Below are 27,685 nucleotides of genomic sequence, written 5' to 3'. Positions count from 1 at the left end.
TTTCGGGTATTATCGGAATTTCGAGTATTATCGAAGTTTCGGATATTATCGAAATTTCGAGTATTATCGAAGTTTCGGGTATTATCGAAATTTCGAGTATTATCGAAGTTTCGGGTATTATCGAAATTTCGAGTATTATCGAAGTTTCGGGAATTATCGAAATTTCGAGTATTATCGAAGTTTCGGGTATTATCGGAATTTCGAGTATTATCGAAGTTTCGGATATTATCGACATTTCGAGTATTATCGAAGTTTCGGGTATTATCGACATTTCGAGTATTATCGAAGTTTCAAGTATTATCAAAAGTAGTGATGGACAGTTCGGTTCCCTCACCTCTCCAATGATTCCTTCTTGCAGCCAAACTAGTCAAACAACTTTTTTTATCTGATAAGTTATTGCAAAGTTGTACTTGTGAGGTGAAAGGAAAGCGTGCACAAAGGGATTGCTTTTTCGTCCCCTCCTCCCCCCTCCCACACACAGAAAGCGTTCAGTTTTACCTGAATTTTATCTCTTGTTTGTTATTTGCTAACAGCTAGTGTATTAGTGTTGCCAGAGATACGGTCTTAAACGTAGAAATAGGGTAATTTGCTCTTCATACGATATAGTATACGCCCAACACCTCAACCATATTAATCACGCACGGTGTTGCTAAAATGTTATAGCAACATTTTATTTTTAAGCCAAATGTATTATCTTCTGTCATGTTTGCTTTCTCTTAATGGCCACTAGTTCACACATTGCCGCAATCAGATATGATGATGCTTTGGGCGCAAACTCCCCCTTTAGCCTTTCAGTAAAACAGATGTTGGTCAAATCAGTGGTGATTTCAGGGGTTGTTTAGGAGGAATATTTCCCCCACAAACATATCTCTGATCATGTTCACCGTGGTTTACCAGTATTTTTGCTACTTTCACCCTCCGTGTATTCAAAATCTCCCGGGGTAGGATTACCATAATTTCTGGATATTTTTAAGAATGGTGTGTGTGTTTATTGAGAAGTTAAGAAAAGTCTAATCTTAACTTTCTAAAATGCTTATGCTCCTTTTGTATACTTAAAAAATATTTTTATATTATTGTCTTAATTATTTTCCTGAGTAAAGTATTCTTGCGAAGAACACCTTATCGTTATTGATTTTTTCATAAATATCAGCACAAGACAGAATTGCAAGCCAAGCACTTGACCAAACACAGCGAGGTTTCCCAGTCTTCCATTTTCCCAGACAATTTTCCGGATCGGGCTTGAATCTAGAACGTATGATAAGACTACGCGGGGGAAACCTTGAAATCATCACTAAGTTTAATGAAGGTGAAAAACGGAAATAAATCTATTTCCTCGACAGTGAATATACAGGGTACCATATGTTCTATACAGTTGGTTTGTACATTATGATGAATCCACACACTAGCGGATCCAGAAGCGTCGTTTGGTGGAGGCAGATTGCTTCCTGGACGAATAATGTAGGTTTTAAAAATGTAAGAGTTTTGCATCAATTTAGAATAACGTGGTGCATTATTTTATATAGAGTGTTTCAAAACAACACCGCCAACGTTTGGGTTGCCACATTACCTAATTTTAGCGTATACCACCAGATTTTCAGGTCTTATATTCGTCCCCCGCTTAATCATCTCTTAATCATGAAAAACCTAAGATTGGAGAAAAATCTAAGACGACTTTGTTGATAAAGTGTTGTTATATTCAACGTAAACCGCTACATTTCTGTGTCAATCTCAATCGCGAATGGACAGATGACAGAAACAAGATGAACGCAAAAACTGTCAAATTATTACTACTGGTTTTGTACAATATGAAAGACGTATCATGCGTAGAATTTTATGATAAGATTTTATGCCATCGAGATTTTTTGAAGGAAGTTAAAGGGAATGAAAAATGTAAAAAAAAAAAATGGCATAATCATACACATTTTGGTTCAACCCATGAATACTAATGTATGATCTCATGGGTGCGTATTTCTTTGATAACATTCTGTCCAGTTCAACTGAACACGTCTATGTTGTTACGTAATCTATATGTTCAACTAGTAGTTTATATATTCAGAAATGATTGCAAATTGAACCTACGGATCCTTAGCATATTGTTTAGATTAGATTCATTATTAGTATTTTTTTTTTCTTTTAAAATGTTTATACTGTATTTCATATATTGTGAAACTGTGGTATTTTCGTACGTTAGTATGATTTCAAGTAGAAATCTTTGAAAATGATCAGAAATTTTATACGAGATGGACCAAGACTCCTAAATATGTTTTAGCTTTCTTACGATAAAAGTTTAGAAATTATTTTGTATTCCTTAGAGAGAAAACCGTATGAACAACATCTGCCATATATCGCTTGCTTTTTTTTTTTTTTTGAAAACTTATCTTAGAGAAATCCTTATTAGAGATATTTTACTGTAATACTTATTTAATACTTACTTTACAATTCGAGACTCACATTTGTTGAACTTAATAAAACATTAAAGGCAAAAACTAAATTTTCTTTACTTTAGTTTTGTTAGAAAAGTACATTGGAAGTGTCACTTAACAAAGAAATCACAAAAAAAAAAAAAAAAAAAAAAAAAAAAAAAAAATGGTCAGAAGGATCGTCAGTATTTCTAATACACAAATTCACATCAGTACTTACGGTTTAGAATCCCCCGCTTTTCTAATTTCAAAATATGGCAACACTATCCTGAGACCAAGATAAAACAAAAAGTATAGACCAACCTGGGTGCACAAATGCTTCCTTTTGGAGTTATAGAATGCCGAAAACATGAATAAATGAACTTTATGGGTCCATAGCTCCAATACTATAGGATCTACCGTATTCCGGTCAAAATTTTATTTAAAAACTAGTATGTGCCCTATCCAAATATCCAAGTTTCAGAATGATCCAAATATCCCATATGATCTTTTCGCTGACATTTTCACTTCAGTAACTTGAACACACTTTCCAGAACCGTTTCAGCTTGAATTAGCAGTATAACCTTGTTTCCCATAGAAAAATCTAATTACAACCTAAGTGCACTGTAATCGTAATCGGTTTCAAAGACATTGGCTTCTTGTTTGTGAAAAGAAAGAAACAATGATAAGTAGTCTATTGTATGCAGGACACAACAGGAGAGAGAGGGTCTAATATTTCTTTCAACAACTGCAAAGCAAGTAACTGCACGACCATCTTTCTTTGAAAGGCTGTTTGCAACAATATACGAAGCAGCTGAGAGAACTCTTGAGGAAATAATGTTTTCTATTTTTCCTTAAGAAGTGATCGGAAGTTATTTTAATTTGATATGGAAATTGAATCAGAGCCATTGAAATGTAAGTCAGAGGATGTGTGTTTTTCTCTCCTTTCCCCTTAATCCCTTTTGTCCCTCCCTGGTTCGATCCCCGACCAAGTAAGTTTGTGGGGGACAACATCGTGTCCGTGGGCTTTCTCGGCGTACTCCTGTTTCCTTCCACATTCCCATTCCACCAACTATTCCATCATCATTCACTTGCCTTAATCATATTTCTCCCTTATCCTAACAGACATAATAGTAGGTCATTACACTGGAAGATTTCACTTCATTTCATTTTCCTTTAGTCTTCGTTCTGTCATATGTAAAGTTATCCCTTGTGCATAGCATCATGCCATGAGGGCATGTAGGGAGTGTGCCCTCAGTCGTAGATGAATGTGGTGTTGTCGGCACCACGCTTCGGCCGCATCCTCCCCTCCCAGGTACGCATTGAATCTGAGGTTGGTAATGCCCAGAGCCGCACGGCATCTTATGCACAAAATCAAATATCGTAAAGTAACCAAGAGCAACAGATACCTGACATGCATTTAGACCAATCCTTTAAAATCGGATAATTCATTCGAAAGTTATCGTAGCTTTCACACGCCTACGCCCAAAGTAAGAACAAATACTTCAATTCGGGAAAAATCCCCTTGTGGTATGGCAACCGAAACAATAGGTGTCTGGTGAAAGCAAAAGAGAGCATTTTAAAATGAGTTCCATCAAAATCGGACAATCCGTTCGAAAGTTATCGTCGGATGCCACATGCAAACAGACAGACAGGACGGCGTGTAATAGGGAGCTTCGCACCCAAAATTCTCAAGGTTTGTTTCACGACAATCTCAAATATTCGAAGGCATTCGAGCGCCGGAGAGTAAATTTTCGAAACGGAAGTTTGATAAGTCTTCAGCCTTATCGACTTTCCTTACCTCTACCTATATCAGTAGCTATCTCTATACAGAACTTTAAATTAAACCCTCGAAATCATATTAAAATTATTTTTCTGCCTGCCCCTTTATTGGCGTAATCGGCAAAGTGACTATTAGTAGACTAATGGTGTCTTGGATTCCAATTCCATTCAGGTAATGCATGTTTTCTCTTCCTCTTTCTCTCTTCTGACAGACTGCTTAAACCTTATACAGATCTGTGGGGAGAAAACTTTTCCTTCACTTCATTGCTAAGGAGAGAAGTTTTAAAATAAACACTCTGCATATATGTAATACATATTATATACAACTATGATAACCTCGAATTCATTGTTTCTTCCGAACACTCCGATAATCCCGAACTTTTCAAAATATTCAAGCGACTCGACAAATGCGATCATATTGATATATTTCTGTATTTGCTGCTTTCAAACAATTCGAGACTTTCGAAGAGTTCGAGTGTCTCGAAGTTGTCTAATGTTTCTTACATTTCGAGTGCCTCGAACACTTCGAGAGTCTCGGTCATTTCGGGAGTCTCGAACATTTCGGGAGTCTCGAACATTTCGGGAGTCTCGATCATTTCGAGAGTCTCGATCATTTTGGGAGTCTCGATCATTTCGAGAGTCTCGAACATTTCGGGAGTCTCGAAAGTTCGATAATTCGATAAAATTAAAATTATTTATCGATGAAACGGTTTTGAAATTTTATCGAATTGTTATCGATTACTCGATTATCGGAACAGCCCTAGTTGGAACTATCACCAATCAGCTTAGTAGCCACGAAAACTGTGTGTTCGACGCTAATATCGGTTAGCTTTGATCATTTTTACGTGTTACTCCTCCGTATTCCTCACTGGGAGTGAAAACAAAACAAAAATTGAAGTAAAGCCACAGTGGCTCAATGCTAGAGCACTCACCTCTGGTGCGTGTGGCACGTGGTTTGATACCAGCTCACTACAAGTGGGCTTTGTGGTGGACAAACGCCGTTTTCGTGTTGTTGTTATTATTATTATTATTATTATTGTGATTCTCCTGTTTACTCCCACTTTCTTCATTCCACCATTTCATTCATTGCCATCTGTCTTCCTTAACCTCGGAGCATAAACATGGAATGTTAAACTTTAAAAAGGAGAAAAAAAAAGAAAATATATAAATTATGAAGTAACTACGAAATTCAAAATGAAAATAATAAGTACGATGATGATATAGGTGTATGGTAAAAACTTATGTAGTGAGCTGGAGTAGTTATAAACTGTTGAGAGAGTGGTTGGAAGTTCTGATGGTGATATAAGTGTCTTCCTATCTTTTCTGAGAAACGTGGAAAAGTCTGAAGGAAGGATTTGAGAAAATCCTAGGTTACTTAAAAAGTTCGCCCACAAATAGTGTGTAGTAGATTGAGTGTCTTGGCATTTAAATGAGAAATTGAGCACTGTAGGTGTATCGTGATAGTTGATACAGTCGAAAAAAGATTATACTTTCGGTGCCATACATTAGATAGTGGTTGTATTTAAGGATATGAATAAAATGGTAAGAGAGATAAGCTTCAAAATGTTGGAAAGTATGTTTTACCTGTGTATTGCGATGTTGGAATGTCAAACCAATATCAAAGATAGGACAAGCTTTTCCTCTGAATTTGTTGCATTTCTTCAGTAGAGCTGGAGATGTTCCGAGGAATCAACTTCCAAAATAGAGGTTTGGATGTGGTCAAGAAAGTTTTCAGTTTTAGGTGAGGTGATAATCACGGGATAAACAAAATTCAGAAAGATTTCTATCTAGAATGGATCCTGGGATGATATATAAGGGGGTTTGAAATAAAGTATTCATGGTTGTTTTGTCATGGTTGAATTGTTTACTGATACGGAACAGGGGGGTTGGAGAGTACTGACAAGAGGATCCTGAGGCAGGTTTTCAGGGACGATATGTGAAACAGATATAACTTTTCTGGAAATAAATAAAATCGTAGCTCCCGAATTTGCTCATTGGATGCCACTCCATTCTCTACAGAAACTCATTAATCTTGCTTAGTCATAATCATCACCTAATCAGAATTCGAAAAGGCTTTCCCACTTTACCTGAAATTGTGTTCAAGCCTCTTTTCTTTAACACCACATCCATTGAAGAAATACTAGAAAGTTATGTATAACTTGTCATGTATTTCACGCTAGTGGTTTTCCAGCATTCTACCACAAAAATACACATTTCGCTGTTGCAGTTTTCCCACCAAACTTTCAGGCTGTAGAAGTTTTTTTAAGAATTAGATTTCTGAGCTTTTGGCATCTATGGCCATGTTAGCCGTCACGTATGAGGGATGACGTCCCTCAGCAATCACACTATCCGAGGAAAGGAAAGGAAGAAAGTATTGGGGAAGGAATGAAGTGACCTGGGACGTGTATGTTAAGTACCATCCCGGCATTTCCCGGTTGTGAATGAGGAAAACTTCATTCAGGATGGCTACTCTGAGAAAGCTTTTACACTTTCCGACCGAGTGTCCCCACTGGGAATCGAACCCGGCACCGCTTGCACCAAAGACAAGAGCGTTAGCGACTACGCTACTCGGGACTTTTTTAAAAAAATACATAAAGTAGGACTACAATAGTAAAAAAGAGAAGAAATTATAAATACTTGTGCTGTTATCACAGATTTGTCATGCGTGATACATTCAGTTCTGTGGTGATCAGTAGTTGACAAGCAATGCAAGACTAGTTCCTTGTTAAATACCCCTACAGTGCTCAAATCTGACGTCTACCTCTCTCAGACAACAGTGCATTTAACCTCACTCCTTATTATGTTGTTAAATTAGTTATGCATCCACTGATACTTAATTCGTTTCTCGTTTTTCAGGATACAATACTTGTTCAAACCAAAAGCTGGGGAATCACATCCAAATCACTCATTCTATAGGACATTGTTTCCTAAGATTATTCAAGATATAGATGTAAGTTTATTTTTTGCTTTAACATTTGTTAGTTTAATCTTAAAGTTTCTTCGTCGTATATATTGATAACTATAGGAGCAACTAGTTCGGAAATTCTGTTATTCAATACGTTTGTTAGCGTTCTTCAGGGTCAAATCATGTGCCAGTTGTTAATAGTCAACTTATTACGAAATGTCAAAATAAAAATTCATGTTGCTTGGACTAAGAATGTTGTGAAAGGTATAATTCATCAACTTTTAAGTTACTTAAGGGGGCAGACTACTAAATATTTTTAAAATCTAACAAAGTTTCTTTTGCCCGTTTCTCGTCAGTGAGAAGAGATAATGAAATGTAACTTACCACAATAATAGATAATGGTATTCTACATCCGAAAATACGAATCGGAAAAATTATCAGTGTTACCATCCATAGAAATTACAGTGTGTCCAAAATTTGAATTACCCAAAAATCTAGGTTAAGGCAGCGACTAGAATGAACTCAACGGTGGTTGATTACTTATCATGTTGTCTTTGTTCCTTGTTTACTACTTTTTAAATAATGTTTATATTTATTATGTAATAACTTAAAGAAGTTATTACAAAATAAATACAAACATTATTTAAAAAAATAGTAAACAAGGAACCAAGATAACATGATAAGTAATCAACTACCGTTGAGTTCATTTTTCTAGTGGCTGCCTTAACCTAGATTTTTGGGTAATTCAAATTTTGGCACACTGTAATTTCTATGGATGATAACTGATAATTTTTCCGATTCGTATTTTCGGATGTAGAATACCATTGTCTATTATTGTGGTAAGTTACATTTCATTATCTCTTTTCACTGACGAAAAACGGGCAAAAGAAACTTTGTTAGCTTTTCAAAAATATTTAGTAGTCTGCCCCCTTAAAAGAAAGAAAGAAAAAAACAATTTATTTTCTTGCGTGCTGTGGAAAAAATATTCTCTTGTTGGTTACCTTTTATTTTCCACAGTGAAAATAAACATTTGAAAAATCATATATATATATATATATATATATATATATATATATAGAAGTAAAATATGAGAGTACAGTCTGAAAACTTCAATAAATATTAAAAGGAATTGTTCCTCCATCTCAGAACGCATACAAAACAAATTGACATAATAACATCAAACTTATGTCTTGAACCGTAGCTTAAGTTAAATATTTATTCTTTTTTTAATTGGTGAGTCTCGTAACCTGGCTAAAATGTGTGTACTTATTTATGAATATGTAGTTTCATTTCATTTTTATAGTTGAAAAGGTAGTTTATTAGTTTACTCTGAGGAGAGTATGCAAATTAAAATTAACTCCGCAATACGTTTGATTAACTTTATATTTTTCACATACGGAAGAAAGTTATAATACTAATAAAATGAAGGAAACAAAAGTAGAAAATCCAATATTAGTGCATTACTATAAACTAGTGATGTGAGATGGAAAATCTTCCATTTCGGAAATTTTCCGCTATATTTTTCCGGAAAATTTTCCGTTCTAAAAAAAAAAAAAAAAAAAAAAAAAAAAAAAAAAAAAAAAATTATCAGTAATCAAGTAACAATTCCTCAGCAATCATAGAATTGATTGAATTCGTGTATAGAAATGTTAAAAAGTGAAAGATCGTTTAAAGAATCTGAAAATTTTCATGGCTCAATTTTCAGTACTATGTAGGAACAAGTGAAACAATTTTTCCTGAATCGAAATATTTTCTGTCTTATATGGAAAAATTGAACGTTTTATGAGTCTGAAAGTTTTCATCATTTTGAAGCAAAAAGTAAAACAACCTTTTGTGAATCGGAAAGTTTTATTGCTTTGTAGAAACAAGTGGAAGGAATTTTCATAGATCGGAAAATTTTCATCACATGTAGAAACAAGTAGAAAAAACTTTTCATAAGCCAGACAATTTTGGATATTATGTATAGTGATGTTAGGTGGAAAATTTTCCACTATATTTAACTGCACATAGAGCTACAAAATTGAATTTTTGTAGAGAAAAGTTAGTCAGCAACAAATTATAATTTTCCAATTAGCTTTCGGGAACCGGGAAATTTTCTAATATTTCAAGTTGGGAAGTAAAATTTTACATAGTATTTCTCTCTCTCGTTTCCTCTGCGAGCTCCTTCGTTGCTAAGCGGTTAGCATACGCGCCTTTGGCATGGAAAACCTGGCTTCGATTCCCAACGGGAGCTCATGTAGTTCGGATTCCACGTTAATTAGTTGGTCCCGTCTTATATAGTCTCGCTGCTGAAAGGGACGTTAAACTCAAAATCAACTCAATTCAACTCCTCTCTCTCTCTCTGTGTGTGTGTATGCAAAGTGCAGAGAACATACATCAAGTTCGTAGAGTACAAATATCCCATTCTATTATTTAAAATTTCAATTTATTAAAAGTCATGAATATTTTCCGATTCATAAAAACATACTCTACTTATTCCTACATCGTTGTTTAGCCGTAAAATTTATTGGTAATAAATAGTGTCTTAAAAAGTTTCATGAAGTGAAAATCTAACGGTTCTTCATTTAAAAAATGTTTCAAAAACTTCAGTGCGTTCTTCCTTGAGAATCCACCTTTGATCTTACAATATTAGATTTCGTCAGTTTAATACGCATAAGACTGTTTTCTCATAGCTTTATTACTTTTATAGATTTACATATTGCAGTATTTATAAATACGTAGATATAATATAAAACGTCTACTGTAAATTTTTGACTACCCAAAATTCAGAGTTTAAGTAACTCATGAAAGTAAATACTGACCATTTTCTGGAAATAAACATTTATTTATTCATATATTCATTCAAAAGAGAAAGTGAAATATAACTAATAAGGAAGCTTATTTGTTGTTCTTCCAATAAAATAATAATAGAAACAAAAAGCTGCACTATTAGTGCTGCGTTCTAAAAACAACAAGTAATTTCATTTTAATTTACAAAATAAAAATATATTTCTTATATATATATATATATATATATATATATATATAGGGTAAGTCAAAAGTCCTTTGGACACCTGCATAAGTTTGAAAATCGACGGGAAAAGTAAAAAGTGATGATGGGAACAGAGGTTTGATGAGCAGCCGCAACTTTTGGAGTGTATGTCATTCATGGCCCCCATCTTGAAATCCGCCATTTTGGATTCGTCAGTTTTTTTTAAATGGGAAGGGGGTGTATGAAACATCAGATAACACTAGCTTGAGCTTAAGAATTTAGTGGTGTAATTTGTTTTTTTTTTCTATCTTGTACAGTTTAGAAGTTATTAATGTTCAAAGGTGAGAAATTACCTTGATACTGAATGCTACAACACGTGTTCTACGTGTTGTCTATCCCGTGCAATGCACAACTGTAGTCGCCGCGACCACTCTGACTGCTTACGGAGGAGAATGTCTCCTGAAATTTGGTCATAGGCTTGTTGGATGCGTTCCTCCAGGTGTCTCAAATCACGGATTGTCTGAGCATACACTATCTGCTTAAGATGTCCCCATAGATAAAAAGCAAGGGGCGTTAAGTCAGGGAATCTGGGCGGCCACTCCACGGGACCACGGCGACCAATCCACTTCCCTGGCAGTTGTTGATCCAACCATTCACGGACACCAAGTCCATAGTGTGGAGGGGCTCCATCGTGATGAAAATAAAATGGGAAAATGTCGTCAGCGTTCAGTGTGGCAGGAAACACAAGGTCCTGCAGCAGCATCAGATACTTCGGTGCGGTTAAGGTGTTGTAAATAAAAAATTAAAAATGGCCCAATGATGCGGGTGTCCCATATGCCACACCACACCATCACCTTCGCTGGACTATGTTCTCGACTCGGGTCAACTCAGTTTGGATTTGCGTCACACCAATATCGACAATTATGTCGATTAACCTCCCCGTTCAAAGTGAAATACGCCTCGTCGCAGAACAGTGTGCCCTTGGCAAACGTAGGATCCAGTTCGTGTTGTTCAGGAGCCTACATACAGAACTCCAACCGGCGATCTAGGTCATCCTCGTTCAGTTTATGTTGCATGTGGAGCTTGTAAGAATGCCAATTATTAGCGTGCAATATCCGGACAACGGAGGATTGGTTTATTGCACATGCTAGGGACACACGACTGGTACTTCGTTTAAGACTTTTCACAAACGACGCAACAACCGCCGTTGCAGTTTCCTCATTGGTGGCAGTCTTTGGTCGCCCACTACGTGCGCTATCTTAAACAGAGCCCGTCTCCCGGAATTTGGTGATCACGTGAGCCACCATGCTATGCGATACCGGTTCTCTGTCTGGGTGCCGTCTGTTGTAGTCAGCTGCTATTGTTCGGTAGCTGCGTTCCCCTGATATAAGGATGATCTCGATCTTCTGTTCACGTGTCAGACCCATTTTAGATAATCTGGAACAAAGAGAGAACTGGGTCAGTATCAAGGTAATTTCCCACCTTTGAACATTAATAACTTCTAAACTGTACAAGATTACACCACTAAATTCCTGCGCTCAAGCTAGTTTTATTTGATGTGTTGTACACCCCCCTTTCCATTAAAAAAAATTGACTTCAATCCAAAATGGCGAATTTCAAGATGGCCATGAATGACATACACTCCAAAGGTTGCGGCCCAAAGATATATACCGTATATATATATATATATATATATATATATATATATATATATATATATGTGTGTGTGTGTGTGTGTGTGTGTGTGTGTGTGTGTGTGTGTGTGTGTTTGTTGTTTTCTGTCGAATCGTCATTATTTCTAATACATGTTTATACGTAATAATGTAGTTTTACAATACAAATATCTGCTCTAAGATGTTGATTATACAAAATTCCAATATTGAAATTATGATTTAAGTGTTTTAAACACAATATAATCATTTTTTTCTTATTTTCTGTTACAAAAATAATTCACAAAGGTTTCTTTTTAATTTCTTGTTACATTTTAAATACTGGAATGGGATATTGGTTCTCTACGAACTCGATGTATGTTCCCTGCACTTTACACACACACACACACACACATAGAGAGAGAGAGACAGAGACAGAGAGAGAAGCACTGTATATTTTTACTTTCCAACTTGAAATACTAGAAATTTTTCTGGTTTCCGAAAGCTAATTGGAAAATGATAATTTGTTGCTGTCTAATTTTCGTCTACAGGAATTGAATTTTATAGCTGAATGTGCAGTTAAATATAATGGAAAATTTTCCATCTAACATCACTATACATAATATCTAAAATTGTCCGGATTATGAAGTTTTTTCATTTGTTTCTATATCGTGACGAAAATTTTCCTATTCATGAAAATTCCTTTCCCTTGTTTCTACAAAGTGATAGAACTTTCCGATTCACAAGAAGTTGTTTTACTTTAGGCTTCAAAATGATGAAAATTTTCCGACTCATAAAAAGTTCTTCAATTTTTCCATACAAGACAGAAAATATTTCGATTCATGAAAAATTGTTTCACTTGTTCCTACATAGTACTGAAAATTGTCTGAGCCATGAAAATTTTCAGATTCTTTAAACGATCTTTCACATTTTAACATTTCTATACATGAATTCAATCACTTTATGAATACTGAGGAATTGTTACTTGATCACTGATATTTGTTAAGAACGGAAAATTTTCCGGAAATATGTAGAAGAAAATTTTCCACCTCACATGTCTAAACAACGATGTAGGAATAAGTGGAGTATGTTTTTATGAATCGAAAAATTTTCATCACTGCTATAAACTACCAATATTGAAGTTAGTGTTTTGGTATTTCTTCCTTTGTTGAATTACATACAGGCATGAATAAGTAAATTCCGTAGTTTAACAGAATTTAAAAGCAAAATGTAGATTGAAGAAAATACTTCGATGATTTCTTGCGAAGAAAATTGTATAATAAAAAAAATTATGGTAACTACGTTTACTTGTAATACTAGTTCCATTTACGTAATATCATTATTTATGTATTTACTAGCAGCGTTCACCCCGCTTCGCTGCGGTCACCCCGGAACGCAATAAACTTTGTTACTTAGATAATTTTTACTTTTTCGCTTTCAAATTGCAGTAAATGTTAAAATTATAGCGCCTGTCATTTATGTTAACCCGCCGAGTCACATGGTCATGCGGGTTGCATATAAATACGTTTATTTTTACCTATGATGAACTAATAACAAAGGATTTGTACGTATGGACACTTGAATGGTCAATTATCTCAAGACACTGGTAATTAAAAATTAAAGTGATATGATAAAAACCATCTAGGGTCCAAATCCTAATAACCCCCCAAAAATGAAAGAAATTGGTTCAGCCGTATTAGCGTGATGAGTTCACAAAGGATTTGTGCGTTCTCTTTTATATATATAGATAGATAAGATCAGTATAATCGAGATGTAGCAGACCGATCTCTCAAAGTTAACTTAGGATTGTATATAGATATTTCAATAGGACTAGAATTGTGGACAGGGATGAAATATGAGGCTTTTGAAAAACCGATAGTTTGAAAACAAAGATACTAATAACTTTTGAATCAGAAGTAAAATGCATATCAACTTCCCATAAATTTTTTGCTTTTCAAAACTTTGGAAAAATCAATTTGAGTTCAAGTTATGTAAAGAAACGTGTATCCGTGACATATCAAAATTTACATTCTTTCTAATGCTGTTGACAGCAGAAAATAAACTGATGTTGCTGGTAAGTTCACAATAGAAATTTAAGAACAAGAATGAAGAATGGTTACATTTTTATTATATAAATGAATATAGTTAACTTCCAAGAAAAAATAAATAAATAAATAAAATAAATAAATAATTAATAATGTTTTGAATTTGACACACATTACTACATAATGTAAATGAGTTGATTCGACATGTTTGTCTGCTACATACGGTACGTGCATAAATATGTATGAACTTCGTAGAATTGGTAGTAGCAATGTTCATAAGATAACTCACTCCCCCCTACCCCCAAAAAAGCACCCAGCTGTAAAAGAAGTGTGCTAAAGAACATAATATTAGGCATTTCATCATCATTAGATATGAAAAATATCAAATTTTATGATTGAGACAATCATGTAATTCACCATTTCCCAATCTTTCTGACGTCATGAACCCTTTCTAGCAACTCCTGCTCTTGTAGAACCCCTTGTTTTCTAATTCTCCGTGCCTCTCATGAAATCAAAACAAATATTTTGTATATCATAAAAATGAAATGATAAATCAACAATTTTCCAACACAAAATTACTAATGAAATATTATTATAAATGGAGATACTTGTAAAAGTACGCTTATATACCAATTAGGCCTGATAATGTGAATTCAACACTCACCTAATGGGACGTGTAATGCTGTTTCTTAGACAACGTCAGTATGTCTGGATCAAAACTAGTTCATTTCAAACGTAGATCTGGCCCCATATTAAGTATGTTCCTGTATTTATTTTTTGTATATAATGGTGAAATGGTGTGTTGCGTAGATATGTAGGAACAAATAGCAGATGTCTTGCAGCCCTTTTGGGAATCTCAGGATTAACAGCCTTAGGCCGAACCAAAATTTGAGAAATGGTAATGAAAGAAACAGCATTTTGAACGTCCAATTATAAGACACCTTGATAAGTTGTTCTTCAACAGAAAAAAGTATCCATATTCCGAATCTAGAAGAAGAGGTGTTTTTTGACAAATTGGAAAATACAAATGTAGTTGAGACACCAGTGATCTGAAATATTCAATCATACTTTTAGCAACATCACTAGAAAGATGTGGTTCGCTGAAATCAATGAAATCAATCAATGTGTAAAAGAAATAGTTTTTTCTTCAAATTGTTGCACCACAAATTTAACATCCTTGTTAGTTGCCTCTATCTTGTCTTGTACAGAAAAGCAGTGAGAAATATCTCGAGTTAAGAGTATTCAAAATGTTAAAAATGTCTGCCAAATAAGCAAGAGGCGAGAGCCATTTGAAATCGTTTAAATTGTGTGTTAACTCAGATTTAAAGTTAATGAGGAGCATCGTTACTGGATGACGAAGCTCAAAGTAACCTTTCAGGACCTTCCCCCGAGACAACCAACGAATTCCTAAATGTAGTGATACGTTTTCCTGATTATTTATATTTCATTATAAAGTGCAGAAAATAACAGATTGTTTAAGAGGACGGACCTTAACACAATTGACAGTTTTTATTGACCTATCAAGAACGGTTTTCGCCTTGGATGACAGCGATGTGTAGTTAGTCTAGTTTATTAGTTCGAAGGATATGTTGGCTCAAGTAGTGCTTGCGTATTAATATCATAACTTAAGATCCTGATGTTGAGATGTCTTTTACATATACATATAATAAATTAGTCTTATGTGGTAATTTTGTTATTTCTTCTTTTATCTTTTTGTATTGTATTCTTTTCAATTGATTGAAACCTAGGTAATGCACGTTACAAATATCCAAGGTAGAAGCAACGTAAGATAAAGTTTAATGAAAATAAAATGATCCGCGGACCTTTTTAAATATCTCGCGGTCCTTCATGGGACCACGGACCACAGATTTGGGAACACGTACATAACCTACAGAGTTATATTAAAAGCAAGAATCTGTACATTAAACAGAAAACTTTTAATGTACCCTGAAAGAAACATACATACATAATAAAAGCAGTTAAGTTGTTTTATTATACCTTTCTTATATCCACTCCATTAACTTTTGACCAGTTTCTAGTATCAATGACTTGAGCTTAAAAGACAGTATTCGTTACATAAAACGATTAGTGTTTTATTGTATTTTACTGTATCACTGTAAAAATATGATTTAAGAGAAATAATATAAAGGAAAGTAGGAACAGTATTTTTAGTGGTTGTATTAGTCTCTCTCGTATAAGTGCTTATTATTAATTTCTAGTTCAGTTGGTATTACCTTAACAGGTTGATTTTGCAACCTATTTAGTAAATATTCAGAATCCTCCGACTCATTTCATGTTACTTTTCATTTCAGAGTATAGAAAATAACTGGAGAATGGGTAGGCATAATCTACAAAGGATTAACTGTCGTTCAGAAAATTCGAAAGGAGTCTACTGTTTGCAGTACGATGACCAGAAAATAGTATCTGGCCTTAGAGATAATACAATTAAAATTTGGGATAGGAATACATTGCAGTGTGTTAAGGTAAGAATTATTTTACAATTAGTCGAACTTAACCTAGTAAAGCTGTTTTTATCCAATAATAATTTCAAGGATTTCTCTGTCTTGCTCTTGAAGTCATTGTAATCTTTAGATGAGGTGTACTTCCATCGATTTGTCTATAAAATACTGGAATTTCGCATTTGGTCTATAAAATAAAATTACTAATAAAGTTGTGCACAATAAACTATTTGTTAAATGAAGTTTGAACTGTGATATCTACCGGTAGATACTTATACTGAAATGTTCATTGCTTGATTTATGAAGATACTTCTACAACAGCTTTTCACTCATTAACCTTCATACTAAATACACTTACAGTATTTTCTTGTAAATGTCTAGTGTGGTGTTTAATGACAAACACAATTGTAAAAAGTATTTTAATGCATGAAACTATGAACATTTCTGTATAAGTATGTATTGGCAGATGTTGATCATTGATAGTTCAAGCTTCATGTAACAGTTAGTTGTGCACAACTTTACAGGAAATCATCTTTTATTGTCTAAACATAGAATATCAATTAGATGTGCGAGTACTGAAGGACGGCTCATGTATCAGTTACAATGAGGTGGAAAAAGAAAGCAAAGAAGTCTGAAATTATTGACGGATAAAAGTTCACTAAGGAATCTTAAATTGACATTATACGATTTGCATATTCCAGTTTATTTGTAAGGATTATTTTACTCCACTTTTATGATACTGATACACGTGTACATGCTTGTTTCGTAAAATCTTATGGAAATTCAGAAATTTATAAGAAGAGATATTGTCAAATTATGTGGTGACATCTTACTGAAAATGAAAACTTTTTAAGTTTTACGTCCCACGATTATGCTGTGTAGGCTAAAGGAGACGGTGATGATGAGAAATGGATGAAATGGTGGAATGAAGAAAGTGATAGGAAATGGGAGAACCCCGAGAAAACTCACGCACACGGTGTTTGTCTACCACAAAATTCACTTTGCGCGAGTTGGGATCGAACGAGGGACTGCACACACCAGAGGTGAACATTCTACCAGTCAGCACCGCAACCTCAACCGTCTTATTAGAAATACTTTAATATTATGCAATTTAAGAACGTTTTATTTTCTTCGTTTTGAATGGTGAACTCACACAATCTAGTACTTTTTTAATTACGTTATTAAGATAATTGTATCGATAGTTGTGTTAGTTGTACCATTGTACTAGAAATATTCTCGATTACTATTTACTTGTGAATTGGTACAATGTACTCTAGTGGGCTTTTCACATGACAACACTGTTAGCTTTTAGACTGTGAGTACGAAAAGGCAAGATTCCATTTCTATTAAGAGCGTGTACGCTTAAGATCTTAAGTGAAACTAAAATCCATCTCTCGTATACCCTTAGTATTTAAAAGAAACGTCCAGTTCTGAACAAGATTACATACATATGGTGGAATTTCAAGAAAGAAAGATTTTAATTTCAGTTCATTTCTGTTCCTTTCATGTTAATAATGACTTCCATTATTTTTAGGTTCTTACTGGTCATACCGGTTCTGTGTTGTGTTTACAGTACGATGATAAAGTGATAATTAGTGGTTCTAGTGACTCGACCGTTCGTGTGTGGAATGTAGGTTCCGGAGAAATGGTTAATACTTTAATTCATCATTGTGAGGCTGTTCTACATCTTCGTTTTAACAACGGAATGATGGTGACGTGTTCAAAGGTTAGTATTCCACCAACACATTGTATTTTACCTCCTTGGTTTAATGTATTAAAACAATAATTTTTAGAAGAAATGGAGCAATATGTTATCCAGTAAATGTTTCAGATCGTCGAAAGATATTCATTAAAATCAGCTAAATGCACGTAACTTTCTTTCATGAACAGGATTAAAATTTTCAGAAAAATTAGTGATTGTATCATAATGCTCAAAGACTCACACTACTTAAAAAAAGAAAAAAAAAATAATAATTGGATATTAATACTGAAATTCAGATAGTAGCGTTATTAGAATTCTGAGCAGATCCAGCAAGTTCTTGTGTAAGGAGAATATTCCTAAATTACCTATAAGAAAATGTTCAAATATAAAGAATTACTCTCAATATAACATTCTTCAACCAAATAAGATTGAATAACAGTTTTTAACTTTTTTATATGCTCTGTAATTGTCATTCTGATTACTTGGATCATTTCAGCAACCAATTCCGTTATCATCATGGACAGTTCTTCGTAGTTTTTTTCTTTTTTTCTTCGTAGAATCAATCGTTTCAAACATACAGACTGAAATATATCTGAATAGAAATAGCACACATCACGATAATCTTACATAAAAAAGTGAGTGTTTTGTTTGTTTGGTATACAAAATATCACAGCCTGTTTGGCATAATTCTAAGTAACTGTATCGAAGAGAACGTAGGCTTTTTTTTTTTTTTTTAACCCTAATGAAGAAAGAGGGGTTTCAAAGGGGAAGAGGTGATTTTAGATTTATGCCCAAAATAGAATATCTCACAACCTCTTCATGTTAGGAAGATGAAACTCGGTCTGCAAACTTATCATATGACTTACAATCTGAAAAAGGAAACACTGTGAGTAAGGCGCCCCTAACATGTAGGAGAGTGGGAAGAGTATGACGTGAAAATTATCCCTCCATAGTTTTCGGTGTTGCTGACGTAAATATTGACACTCGCGATGCCTTTTAAAACATAAGTTAGCCCCATCTGCATGAAGAAATGAAAAATAAAATGCCCGAACTGACCAAGATTAGTGTGAATCCATAGTTTTCGGAGTCTTTAAACAGATTGGTGACAGTCTTGATGACACTTAAGCCCAAGTGTAGCAAACAAATGCGTGGAAGCGGCCCAGGAATTGGCAGGAGTTGGCAGCTCGTCGTTGTTTATGCTACTTAGTTCTTTGTTTTGACTGAGGATTTTTTTCGAAGGTTTGCCTCTTTTTTTTTTTTTCTTCAAATTTTCCTGGACTAGAAAACTCCCAATCGAAGAAACAGTAGTGAAACTAGCTTTCACTTATTACAGCGTCATCAATCACGAATCGAGAAAAATACTTCGAATAAAATTTACGCATTTCTCCTCGTAGAGTTCGAATCTGCAATAAAAGATTGGGGATCCCATTTTAAAGTTGTCCTTACTCCATCCCCAGGAAGGCGGGAGCGGGCTAATTTTATAACAGGTAAATTTTCCCCTCCAAGATGTTGACGTTTTATATCTAATATTTTTTTTTTCTGTTCGATTTTTTTTTCAGATATTTTACAGTCTTAAGTTAAAACCTCACACTATTTCTGATCAGACATAATTCAGTCTATATCTTTGAAACTATTGATTTTAAGGACCTTTTTTGTGTGTACAATTTATAAGCTGCAGTTTTCTTCGAAAAATGGATAATTTTTGGGATAATTAAAAGAAAAACTCCGTTCCTTCCCTTGAAAAACCTCAAAAAATTGCTCAAATCAAGGGTACTTTTCAGGATATGCTGTGAACATCAAAATAAAGTTTTGCTCTTTTTGTCTACTTTTCTTATAGCTAGAAGATTTTACAGGCTATTGATCTTGTCTCTTGGATGCATCCTGTATATGTAAAATTCGGCAACTTAAGTGAACTGAAGACTTGGCAATGTTTATTCTTGTATATTGCGTGAATATGTGTTTGTGATAGTTCTATTTGTATATAACTCAGTTTCAAATTTTGAGCTAATGTGTGTACATGATCACCAACAATTGAAACTGACTTTGGTATTATAGTTTTCTTGGAAAAGGACTAAGGCGACGAAAATGTAAAAATCTTTGGAAACCAGCGTTCTTCAATTGTCTGGCTGATGATATAGATTAAAGTAATAACCTGAACAGAAATAGCAGAACGTTAAAAAAAAAAAAAAAAAAAAAGTTAATCTTAACAAAAATGTACCATACTTCATCTTCCTTAAAAGATAATATGCACATTTTTCCTGTACATCTTACAGTTAGATGCTTGTTACTATATCTTATTAATGCTTTATGGAATTTAACTTCTTTCAGTGTTATAATCATTTGGCCGTGTGAAACTGTTTGAATTAAGTACCAAAGTACTTCAACACGTTTATTAAAAGTTTATTACAGGCTTCGTTCTTGTGTAGAATGTAATAGTTCCATAAACTTTAGTTATTTGTAACGGTTTAAGAGCTATTTCAAATAATAAAACAGAGTTAATGCAGGAAGCAGGTAGGATAACAATTGTGGATGCTGTAAATTAATTTTCCTGAATAACTACCAAAACGAATGTAGTGTGAATTGTTCATTGAGACAAGAACAAGGCATTGAAAGTATTTCAGGTAATTGTGCGCTACTAGACAATTTAAATACATTATTTTCTCGTAATTTTCAGGACCGATCCATAGCTGTGTGGGATATGACATCTCCAACAGAAATTACGTTAAGAAGAGTTCTTGTGGGTCACAGGGCAGCAGTGAATGTGGTGGACTTTGATGAAAAGTACATAGTGTCTGCATCTGGGGATAGGACAATTAAAGTGTGGAATACATCTACATGTGAATTTGTTAGGACATTAAATGGCCATAAACGAGGCATTGCTTGTCTCCAATACCGTGATAGACTTGTAGTTAGTGGAAGCTCAGACAACACTATCAGGTAAGTTACGAATCGATTGCTGCATCGCAAAAGATGTCTCATTCCGGAATTTTATATGAACCATTTCTGAGTCTTAAAGAAGGTAAGAGACAGTAACAATTGTGTTTCCATTTATTGACTCTGTTTTCATTAAAAATGAGAGAAGAGAGTTAACATTGTCCTGAAGCATAAAATGGTATGTGAACCACAGGGGAAAGGGATGATGTAGTCAGAAGTTGTTCAGAAGTAAATACGGCATTATTATTATTTAAAAATGACAGCCACTGCTGAAAGGGACTTGTAGTATTATCCGTAGGTGAAATTAAAACAAATGTTAAAGCTCTTAGCTGATTGTGAACTATTTCAAGCCAAAGTATGAAAACTTCCTATATACGGTTGCAAGAATATAGCCTTAGAGGGAAGTGTATTGTAGTTTTTAAGGAGTTTGATTTACCTAAACTCTACCCTGTCTGTCTGTCTGTCCGTACGTTCGGAAGACAAGAAAATCTTAAGAACTAGTTGATTGATCATCATCAGTTTTGGCTGGAATGTAGAGAGTCAAAAGTTTGGAATCGAGTTCCTTGATGGAGGTGATATTTAAACCGGAAATAGTAAGAAAAGCATTTCCGGTTTAACCGTTTATCATTATAGAGCGAAAACTATAATATATAACCAGAGATGGTTTCCTGCAGTTTATTAAGCGTCACAAGAACACATTTCATTCCTATCCTTAACTCTCAACAAGAAGCGAAACTAATACAAATCCACTACAATTTCCGGTTTTAATATTAATTTACGTAGAGAAAAAATGGTAAGAGGATTTTTTTTAAATAATTTGTTTTTTGCATTCTGAGAACAAGTACATGTTTTGTCTTAACCCTTTATTCAAACTAGAAGTGGCAGAAATCAGTTACTTCTGATTTAAACCTTGATCGGTATAGAGAAGAATTTCTCAAATTGGTATGCGAGCCGCTGTAGGTGAAATGAAATGAAAGGAAATGAAATCTTCGAGTTTTGCTTCCCACAGTTATGCCGGCTAGGGTAAAGGAGATGGTGATAATGAGAAATGAATGAAATGGTGGAATGAAGAAAGTGGGAGGAAACGGGAGAAACCCGAGGAAACCCCCACACACGGTGTTTGTCCACCACAAAGTTCACTTGGTGCGAGTTTAGATCGAACCAGGAACTCGAAGCACCAGAGGTGAACGCTCTACCACTGAGCCACCGCGGCCCCCCACTGCAGGTAGTTTGCCATGGGAAAGGTTGAGAACCCCTGCTATAGAGTACAGACGGTAGTAGATAGAGAGGAGCATTATTTCTCCCTCTCTTCAATCAATCAATAAAGCGTCCCAAGAATATATTCAAATTCCACTCTAATCTCTCTACTAAAACCGAAAGTGGTGGTAGAAATCTATAAAGACAGTATACCGAAATAGACTTGATGAGACTAAAGGTAGAATTTGTAATTCATATTTCATTTATAACTTTCGTAGTAAACAAACTTGAACTGGTTGAGATTGTGATCACTTTAGGTGCTACTTGTAAATTTAGTTTTAGATAATTTCTGTTGTATGTGTGTTACAATGGTATAGTTACTACCTGTATATATATATATATATATATATATATATATATTTGTGCAACAAAAAAATCTCAAAGCGATTCGACTTAATTTTCATTGTTCAATCCTTTTTCCTTAGATAATACAAAATGTTCATTTATTATTCTTTCGCCCCAATTATTTACCCATGCCTTTAGCTGTATCCTTGCCCATTGAACTCAGTCTGCTTAGGATCACGTGACTTTGGTTTCCAATATGGCAGCCACTTGGACATTTTCAACTTTTGTCGTCTTTTATTCTTTTTTGCCAATCCACTGTTCAGCGTACAGCATTAATTCTACAAACTCATATATTTCACACCACATTCCTTTTCAGCTATATCCAATTAGTTTTGAAAATTCAGTCTTGTACGTCACCTTTATTGTTAATTTCCAATACAGGTTTGAAAGCTTCCCACCTCTTAGTAGACTATTCTATCCATTATTTGTTTCCATTTTGTACTAATACACAATAACACACTGAGCAAGGCTATGTGATAATATGTAAAAAAAAAAAAATAAATAAATAAATAAATAAAAAAATTTTAAAAAAAACTATCACGTAACAGTTTCAACAAATAATTGTGTCATCATCAGACTTCCACTCCTTCTGGCTGCTTGGGAGTTGGTCATCACTTATATACTCTCCGGAGATCAACTTTTAATTAGGCTCCGTCCCTTCATTAAAAAGTAACACTTGTGTGTCTTTCACTTTCACTTTTTAGCTGCACACGTATCCAATTAAAAGTTTACTTTTTTCGCTGGATACCTTCTGTCCTCTGATTATCCTTATTAATTTTTCTCTTTCTTTCTTCTTCTTTAAGCAGAATCTTCTCCCACTCTTTATTTATCGAGAATCGTGCATTCCAATTCATCACCTTGTCTCCTGCCATCATAATCTCCCTGGCTTCCTTCCATTCTCTCACCAAAGTTCTGTTCTCTACTTCTATGACCTCTGCTCCTTCCCACCATATCCTGTGGTTTGTCACTTTTTGATGCTTGTATATCGCATTGTTGTCCCTTTTCAATCTTACATCATCCTTGTGCTGTTTAATCCTTTCTTGCATTTTCTTTTTTGTTTCTCCTATGTAAATTTTGTTACACTCCGCGCATCCTACTCTATATATTACTCCCCCTTTGATCTTTGTCCGCTATTGCTTTTCTCTTGGTTCTTCTGACTAATTCAATTACTCCGCTTCCTCCTTTTCTGTACGTCCTAATCTTCATAGTTTGAAAGACTAGCATATTTGAAAGTGTAAAACGAAACTAACTCTTCACGGTGGCATTTTTATATAAAGTTTATATATAAAGGAAAATTAAATTATATATATGGATTATATTTCTAATTTTTAGGCTGTGGGATATCGAGTGTGGTGCGTGTTTACGAGTGCTTGAAGGACATGAAGAATTAGTTAGGTGTATACGCTTCGATAATAAAAGGATAGTCAGTGGTGCATATGACGGGTAAGTATATAGCAGCTTTTGTGAACAACGAATTTTACAATTGAATCAGTGAGTAGAGAAAGGAAAATATTCTCCAACACGTTACTTTTGAAAAACGAAAAGTAAAACTGCTTACCGGAAATAGCATTGCTTACGTAAAAATATCTGTATGGGAGATTTGTAGCGTATGTTAAAAGACATTTCATTTCCCAAAATTCCAAAATCGTAATGGAATTGGATATTTAGTTATAGAGAAATTATCATGGAATGTTATCCTTTATTTTTGGAATGTTCTTCTTTTTCTACTCACCGGTTCAATTGTATTGTTTTTCACAAACTTGAAATATTATAAGCGTGTCTTTTCTTAATATTCGGCCATATTTGGATTATAATGGTAATTTCATAATTCTAAATGTGGTTTTGGTATATCTGATAGATAGTACGTTGTGGTTGCTCTTTTTATTTATTTATTTATTTATTTGATTGCAAATACTACTTCAAATTTAATATTACAAATTATGGTTGCACACTAAAATTATTGAATTATTAAGGTTAACAACAACTAATCTTTTTATGTGTCCTAATGATTGCTTTTGTGGTGATCAATGGGATTATTTATCAACCAATTCTGCTATCATCATCGTTCAGACATTGAATTGAAGAATTAACTTCTAAAGATTTAATAAAACATGTATTCAAACCACTAAAGATCACCTTAATCCTTATTTAGCCTTTGGGCAGAACTTGAGCTACATATTCAACTTAACATTATTGGGTGGCATTTTTATATAAAGTTGTTTATAACACTGTCTTTGTCGATGTTCTCCTAATTTATCTTTAACCCTGGATAGTTGGTTCTGATGTAATCTGATACTTGTACATTTTTTTCACTTTAACCCCTTTCTGGTTGATTTTTTTTTCTTTTAGCGAATAAAATAATCAGTATTGGAAATCCTCATATGGGAGCTTGAAAAATGAATTAAAACTTGAATTGTAGTTTTTTCACTTAATTCCGACGAGAAATAACTAAGTGCCATATATGACACACTTACAACTCACAAAGAACATGCCATATGACACCAAAATCTCTTATTCATACACGTCAATATCTCACAAAGCAGACAAAACAGTCATTTGATGCCTTTGATAAATCACAAAAAAGTTAAAGTGAAAAAAGGATATGTGCCATATATGGCACGGCATGCGGTAAGGGGTTAATGGTGGTTTCTAGTAATTTTTACGTGCTTTATTTTGTCTTTGGATACTCCTAGGAGTTTTGATAAGCAAGAAATCACAGAATCGTAAACCTTACCATCTCATAGGTGTTCTTTTTAATATTGAATTGAATTGGAAGTAAAGCGAATAACATTTAAAAATCCTTAGAAGCCAACTGTTTTCATTTCAATGTCTGACCGTGAAGGTAGCAGTATTGGTTACTGATATGCTTCCTGCAATCATCAGAGAAGGAATCACAAGGCATATAAAATGTTAGTGGTTGGTATTCGTAACACAAATGTGCCAGACTTCATCTATATTAACCTATTGAAATCATATGACGATCTATGGTTGCAGAAGTGTTTAAACATTTAAATCGTATTAGACCAGAACTCGAGAAGTGTAACCAGTCAATATAATCGAAAATTGTTCATTTTACTACACGAGATTTATCTTGAATTCACTTCCTCATGTATCGTGTTTTTTTGAGACACGTGAGTCGGGGATTTGCCTTCTAAATATCCTATCATGCGCGTACAGCACGCCATTTAAATCTCATTCCAATAAATTAAAGTAGAACTGTTGCAGTTAACTGAGTTGTGTTTTAATTAAAGGTGTTAATTGTTTCAGGAAAATCAAAGTCTGGGATTTGACAGCTGCGTTGGATCCAAGGGCTCCAGCTAGTACGCTGTGTTTACGAACGTTAGTGGTGCGTATTATTTCCTAATAAGGAAATAATAGGAAAATTACTATAATAATTGGGACGTTCCATATTGATTAAGACTAACTTCTTTCCGGCCGTAAAAATTCGGAGTGGTGCGGCACTACTTGCGGCCTACTGTATTTAAAGCGTCTGAAAAGGGAAAAAGCTGTCCCTGCAGAGGCTATTTCATTGTCAAAAGAGTGCGTAACCCGCAGAGGCTAAATCAAGACAATATAATGGATGTTGCAAGACTGTATAGCCCAATTCTTGAAAGGCTCTTTTTGTCTGCGGATGAATGTGTGTAGTCTTGCATTATCGTGTAAGACAAGAACGTTTAGCCCAATTCTCTGGTTGTCGTTGCTGAATTACATGACGCAGTCGGCGAAGAAGTTCCGTGTGTGTTACCGTTCGGTGTAAATCAGTCTACGAGCAGAATTCCCCATACCCCAAAACAGAGAAGCTAGTTGCTTTCCACATGAAAGTAATGGTGGCGCGTTCTTGGGCCATAGACTTCCCACATGCTTCCATTGCATCTTTTTTGTGGTGACTCGTGACTGAAAAAGGACTCCTCATCTTGCGTCACTAAACGAGCAAAAAGTGTTCTGGATTTGCATCATATTAGACCAATAAATCTTCGCAACGCTGCACACGTTTTTATTCGACGGTTAATTCATGCGGCACCCAACGCGCACACATTTTCTTTACCTTCAGATCCTGTGTCGCAATGCGTTATTATTTCCTTTTCCAAATCTGTCAGCATTCTCTAAACCATCAGTCACATGCCTATCACACTCACTATGGCGTCGCTTACTTTCTGAATCGTCGCTGGGGTTCGCGATTCATGGGGCCTTCCGGGACTAGTTCCTCTGTCGACACTCACTGTCCGAGGTATGAAACTTGCTAACCAGCGGAAAACAATCGTACGATTTGGAGCTTCTGTACCACACACACTGCTCGGAATGCTGATGAATTAATTCCGCAGACACACCTTTCTTCCACCGGAACGACATGGTCCATGTTTCACCGTGGTTGCGCTGTCGATGTTGTTTTTTCACAGCACTCAAACACTGCTTCACTTGTCCGCGAGCACATCAACACTGCGTCACACAAATGCGTGGTACGTGGTGTTATCTGTGCGTAGGAATGTAAAATACGAGTGGGATATAGTCCGTCACATCTGCCAGGCACAGTTTTCATTGTTCTCATGCGGAATACAGTCTAAATCAGTATGGAATGACCTAAATAACGAATACGTGTGACATATTAATTTTTGAAGGTTTTTCTTTCTTTATTTATTGCCTGCTTTCTTCATATTAGTAGATAGAGATCTTTAAATATCTTTATATTTTCTGAATATAACTCGAGTGGCATAGTAAAATTTTAGTAACATGTCTTACAATATTTCATAAATAAAACTGTAAATTAAAACCCAAGATTTTAAAATTTTTGTGTTCTATATAATTTTTATTGTTAATAACTAATCATTGAAATGTACCGATGTTTTGACTCTTCATAAAAATACAGACGATCAGAATAGAAGCATAATTGCATGAAAAGTAAATTGTAACTAATACTCAGCCTGAGCGCGAGGATTAGTCCTATTCACTCGATGTTTCCATGACAGAGTCAACACCTTGCTCGCAAAATTAATGGAATTTGTAATGCCTTGGAGAGTAAATCCTGACTAGTAATCCTTGGCACGATTAGGTCACGTCATACTCCTAGTGGTGTCTCTTTGTATAGGTAAATTTTCCTTGCTGACCATCAGACGCACTTGTCGGACGATACACGGGTTCTTGTTTAATCTTGCTACTGTTGAGCAGATTGCCTGCACTGCCACTACATTTTCGGTGATTTGACCGTATTGGTGATAACCGTTCTTAGATACGGTGAAACG

The 27,685-nt window shown here is 34.8% G+C and overlaps 1 protein-coding gene across 5 annotated transcripts in view; it reads left to right on the top strand.

The window, feature by feature from the left end:
• The window catches only part of slmb (beta-transducin repeat containing E3 ubiquitin protein ligase slmb), a 166,229-nt gene that overhangs the window by 104,177 nt on the left and 34,367 nt on the right, over positions 1–27,685 (top strand). For all 5 annotated transcript variants that reach the window (XM_081762959.1, XM_081762958.1, XM_081762962.1 and 2 more), the window contains exons 4-9: positions 7,038–7,131; positions 16,064–16,234; positions 17,745–17,936; positions 20,587–20,849; positions 23,781–23,891; positions 25,716–25,794. In XM_081762959.1, the coding sequence (XP_081619085.1) occupies positions 7,038–7,131; positions 16,064–16,234; positions 17,745–17,936; positions 20,587–20,849; positions 23,781–23,891; positions 25,716–25,794 (910 nt within the window). The remainder of the gene's footprint in view (positions 1–7,037; positions 7,132–16,063; positions 16,235–17,744; positions 17,937–20,586; positions 20,850–23,780; positions 23,892–25,715; positions 25,795–27,685) is intronic.

This window comes from Thermobia domestica, chromosome 1 (assembly GCF_964235325.1).
Source record: "Thermobia domestica chromosome 1, izTheDome1.hap1.1, whole genome shotgun sequence".
In the NCBI taxonomy this organism is placed as follows: domain Eukaryota; kingdom Metazoa; phylum Arthropoda; class Insecta; order Zygentoma; family Lepismatidae; genus Thermobia; species Thermobia domestica.
The sequence above is the reverse complement of the archived record's forward strand: the minus strand, read 5'-3'. Positions and strand labels throughout refer to the sequence as shown.